This window comes from Capsicum annuum, unplaced genomic scaffold (genome assembly GCF_002878395.1).
Source record: "Capsicum annuum cultivar UCD-10X-F1 unplaced genomic scaffold, UCD10Xv1.1 ctg59289, whole genome shotgun sequence".
Lineage (NCBI taxonomy): Eukaryota > Viridiplantae > Streptophyta > Magnoliopsida > Solanales > Solanaceae > Capsicum > Capsicum annuum.
The window spans coordinates 1-5,264 of record NW_025867985.1 but is presented as its reverse complement, the minus strand read 5'-3'; the positions used below and the strand labels follow the sequence as shown (position 1 = coordinate 5,264).

At 36.2% G+C, this 5,264-nt stretch overlaps 1 protein-coding gene across 1 annotated transcript; it reads right to left on the bottom strand.

The window, feature by feature from the left end:
- Positions 1-110: 110 nt before the first annotated feature.
- LOC107867226 (adenine phosphoribosyltransferase 1) lies at positions 111-4,842 on the bottom strand (the record flags this gene model as incomplete). The annotated part of the gene is given in 5 exon segments (XM_047404429.1): positions 111-169; positions 544-693; positions 1,501-1,593; positions 3,538-3,648; positions 4,256-4,842. Coding segments are annotated over 5 exon segments (786 nt in total), but the record flags the coding sequence as incomplete, so codon positions are not given.
- Between the last annotated feature and the right edge of the window lie 422 nt (positions 4,843-5,264).

Here is a 5,264-nt window from a genome sequence, read left to right as displayed (position 1 = left end):
CTCACAAGCCCATCAGACCGTCTACAATATCGCGCTCAGAAAACACATAATGGGGTGTGAAAATCAAAAAATATTAGCTGATTCTATCAACAATAGAAATGCTGGCATACCTTCAATTCTGGCAATTCAATGACACATGCACACTCGACCACCTCAACTTCAACACGCTCTGTGAAGAAAAAGCAAGTTAAACCAATTTAAGAAATTGAAACTCCAATGGCACAAGTCGCAAGTCACACAAGGTTCTGTTAGGGAAGTTCCAAAAGCTTGTGCTTTAAATAGTTGGAAGAGAATGACATGGTCAAATATCTCAACTAAAGAAAAGGTCTCTCTCTCTCTCTCACACACACACACTGATAACTTCTGATTTTACTTGCCTTGTGTCTGATGTTAGGAAAGTCAAGGAGAATATAAAGAATTGGATAACAGCAAATGGGCTTTTCAACCTACTAGGATATATATTTCAGAAGAATAGAACTGAGTATATTCTCCCTAAAAAAAATTGTCTCAAAAAAAGAATAGAACTGAGTATAGGTAACGTACCTAGGAGCCTAATCGCAGCATTTAGGGTCCCTCCTGTCGCAATAAGATCATCTACCACAAGAGCACGTTCACCAGCTTCCACGGCACCTACATGCATCTCCATCTTGTCTGTCCCGTACTCCAAGGAATACTCTTCGGAAATAACCTCCCCTGAGAGAATGGGAAAAGCAGCAGAGTAAAAAGCTTGTGACGGTGCAATGCCAAACAAACTAAATTCATGGATTATATTTCACCTTCAGTGTGAATCATAGAGGTGAGGCAATAAACAGTGGGAATTATCAATTTTCAGTTTTGATCTTTGATGCAAGCACATAATCATATGACCCAATGATTTTATTCGCTGAACAGGAAATGGATCTAAACAATAGTCTCAGCCAGTCGGCCTGATTCTTAAATATGACCAATGATTTTACTCGCTGAACAGGAAATGAATCTAATCAAGAGTCTCTGCAAGGTTGGGCTCTTATTGCTCCTCACTAGTGCAACTGGCATCACTAAGTGAAAACACATGCCGATGATGATAGAACTACCTAAGAAGCTGAATGCTGGACAGACAAAGCAGGATGTAAACTAAGAATTTCCCGAGTTGGAAACTAACTATGAAAACATGCACAAAATGCACCTAGAGCACAATCATTTATTTTAAAAAGGACACTGGATTCACTTGTTTGTTTTTTATATTTATCTTAGCGTTGAAGTTTTGGAAATTTCCATGGAATTCAGCTACATTGCATGAAAACCTCTTTCAAGCTTGCTCAAATGTTCTCCGTATCTTTTTCTTTTGATACTAGATAAGTGTGTATCAATGTTCCTAGCTGTATTTACATTCTCCTCTTCCGCCACTCTCCCAGGACCCAGCAACAATCAAACAATACAACAACAACAAACAAACAAGACATGCAAGAAAATACAACTCCCAATGAGATGGAAAGGCAGGAAAATAGTGATAAAGCTTACCAGGCAACTTCTTGGGTTTCCTCATTGGGACAAATTTTGCTCCAATGGCCAATGCAATGGGAGGACCAAATATAAAACCTCTTGCTTCAATACCTGAAGTACACCATTTACCATACGCTCAAAGTTAATTTCTCCAGAACAAATGCGGGACTTATAATCTATGAGAGTAATATTTAGAGTCAAACAGGCTATAAAACGAGCATCAAAATAGGAAATGGCTACAACCTAGCCTTAAGTTACCAGGAACTCACATTTGTTATGAGCCTTGTTCTTTTTTCTTTTTTTATGGAGGGCAGGCAAAACACTAACATTCTGCTGGGTGTGTAAAATGCTAATACACAATATAAACCCTCTGCCTTCCAAGGAATTTGGGATCTAAATCTTGGGAGTGATATCTCATTCATAACAAGAAAGCAACACCTAAGAGGGAAGATGAGCATCTAAGTTGCTCGGACACAGGTGCGGGTGTCTGATATGGGTGAGGATCTAGAGATCGGATCTTTCGTAAGCTAAATTTTAAGATTTGGGGATATGGACCTAGGTATGGATATGGGTGTGAGGATTCGGCTAAAAATAATTCAATATTTAAAAAGGGAGTTCTAAAATATAAATTATGAGATATCATGTGGAGAACTTGAGGAGAATCCTAAAATGAGTCAAGGAGATAAAAGGAAAAGGAGCAGCACAGAAATTTCTATACACAAGGTATTCTATTTAGATGATCATCATTTTCTTTCATATTCCTTGAACCTAAATATAATAAAAATCTGAGCTATATATTTCCTTCTCTCATACTTTTTACCAGATATAGTTAGGAACTTAATCTCATCACTGATGGAAGCATGGGCACACAATTAGATATACATGTTATATTGTTTTATTTTCTTTTAACTTCTTGTGGGCATGAAAGAGTATTCTCTTTGGGTATGGGAGAATTCATCGTAAAAATCAACTCATCCATATTTGCCAGCATGGCCTAGCTTGATCCATCTCTGCTGTTAGAAATAAAATTTCCACACATCTGCACATTTTAGATTTATGCATCACAACCCCAATTCCAAATTGAAGTCAACCATTCTTTGGTGCACGTTGTTTCATAAAGATACTTTGCACAGGTTACCATGTTTCTACAAAAATCGAGAGTAAGTTCTTGAGCAACAAAATTTGACCACAAAAAAATGCTTAAGTTTCATTTTGTATTTGCAAGTGAAATCAAATGCTGGGGAGTTGAAGAGGTTGATTACTCTTGGTCAGTGTTACTAGGAGAGAGCATCCCAAATCTGAAAAATTAATAACCAAAAAAAACCTCCAAAAAAAGAAATCTTCAACCCCATTATTTTATATGATTATAAAATCAGGTCATCATGGACTGCCTTACCCTACCCAGACCCCACTTTGTGGTAATACGCCGGCTATGCTGTTGTTATTCTTGTTGATAAAATCAAGTCATCATGCTTGTCTTAAGTACTTATGAGGTGTTAAACTACAAACATAAGTTCGCCATTTTGTAACTCGCAAAATTAGGTATTGTAATTTGGCAAGGATGAAGTGTTGGTCAAAAGAAAAGGAAGCTCTTTTACTTTTTCTGTTTTTCATATAAAATTTTACATATCTGAAGCTTGTAATATCTTGTCGAGTTACATAGTTGCCACACATCGCCTAAGAACTTAAGAAAGGGGTTTTAGTCGTCTATGGCTACTCCATTACGTAGGATGCTCAGAGCATCATAAAGCTAAATCTAGAAAGCGACATTTTGTTTTTCTAAAAGATCTCGCCCAAAATTTTAAACAAAGTTTGAACCTTTTGTATCTTCTTTTTAAATTAACACATAATGCTGATAATACAGAGCCGGGCAACCTACAATATCAGCTGGTCACTAGTGTAGTATTTATAGCATAACCAAAAGATCTGAAATCTCAGCTTCTAAAGCTTGAATCTTTTTTATCCCTTAAACTAGTAACTTCAAAATGGAACAGTTCAGCATTACAAATTCAGAATCAAAAGCAAAAAAAGGGAAAAAGGAAAAAAAGAAATGACCTGCAACGACACTGATGTTCTTGTCCTTGTATCTCTCAACAAACAAATCAATAGTGTCCTTAAACGCCTTAGTATCAAGAAGCAAAGTTGTTATATCCTGAAACATAATCCCTGCAAGAATCACCACATACCAAAATACTCACTTCCATTAACAAAACAACCCCAAAAAATTCTTTTTACTAAAGGGGTTCAAATATGAAGAAATAAACACACAACAGGGTCAAATGAAGTTCAACATCTAATATACAACAACAACATGCCCAGTGTATTCCCAACATCTACTATATAAACATAAAAATAATTTTAATTGGTGGTGAAGCCAGTATTTTTACTAAGAGGATCCAAAATTCGGAGAAATAAACACACAACAAATGTGGTTCAACATCTACTATACATGCACAAAAAAAAATATTTCTAATCAGTGGCGAAGCCAGTATTATCACGGATTCAAAATACGAAAAAGTCAAATCAGGTTCAACATCTACTATATACATGAAAAAAATATCTAATCAGTGGCGAAGCGAGTAATTTCACAGAAGGAAATCAAAATAGGAAAAAGTAAACACAGAAAAAAGTCAAATGAGATTCAAACAACTACTATACATACATTTAAAAAAATAATTCTAACCATACATAAACAGTATAATTTTTCACTCGAAGAGTTCATATGAACCCGTCGACCCAATCTAAAATTCAAAGAAGAAGAGTAAATGGGTACCGGGTTTAGGAAAATCGGGTATGACCCGAATAGCAGAAGAAATCCCAGCAATACGAGCATCTTTAACATCATGAGAGGCTGCCATATCTGTTGAGCTTACTGGATCTCGGATCCGGATCCGGGTCGTTTTCAACTCGGATTCTTCACCTGCTCCGGTTCCAGCAGATATTTTGGACACACAGATAGGTGGAAAAACCCGAGTATTTCTAGTGTGATGGGTAGTAGTTAGGGTGGTGGTAATGGTGGTGTTGGTTGGTGATTTTATTTGGACTAAATTGTCCTTATGGTAATATTTGTTTGTAATTGTTAATTTTTCTTGGACGAAATTGGCCTTGGTTAATTTGAGAGCAATTTTTTGGGTTAGTGATTCCATAGTGTTGGGACTATGCAAAGGAGGACAACAATGTTTTAACTTCAAATTATGATATGGTTGGTGGGAGATTGTTAAACAAAGGGTAATTTCGACATTTTGGGATTGGATGGTGCAAATTTGAAGGTGTTTTGGAATATAAAGGGAAAAATGATATTGACTTAGTTGGTTTTCAGTTGTTTACTTATAAAAAGTTAAATAATTTATTTTGAGATGTTCGTCACTAATGTATAAGGTTTCACTCATGCACTAAAAAAAAATAAACATTGACATAAATAATATTTTATTTCTTTTCTTTTTTTATTATACGGTAACAACAACAAACCCAGTGTATTCCCACTTAGTGGGGTCTGGGGGGTAAGATGTACGCAGTCCATACCTCTACCTCTGATGAAGTAGAAAGGCTGTTTCCGAAAGACCCCGGCTCAAGGCACAAGATATCACACAAACACATAGTAAAGCACAGAAGCAGATGACATAACATAAATACGGCACCCATAAGGAATATAAAACAGAGGAAAGCAGAGGAAAGCACACTGATTCGTAATAAGCATGGAACACTGAATACGGAATCATAACGGGAATAAAAAATAAAAAATAAAAAAAACCCCCACCAAGTAATTCCCTACACTAGCGACC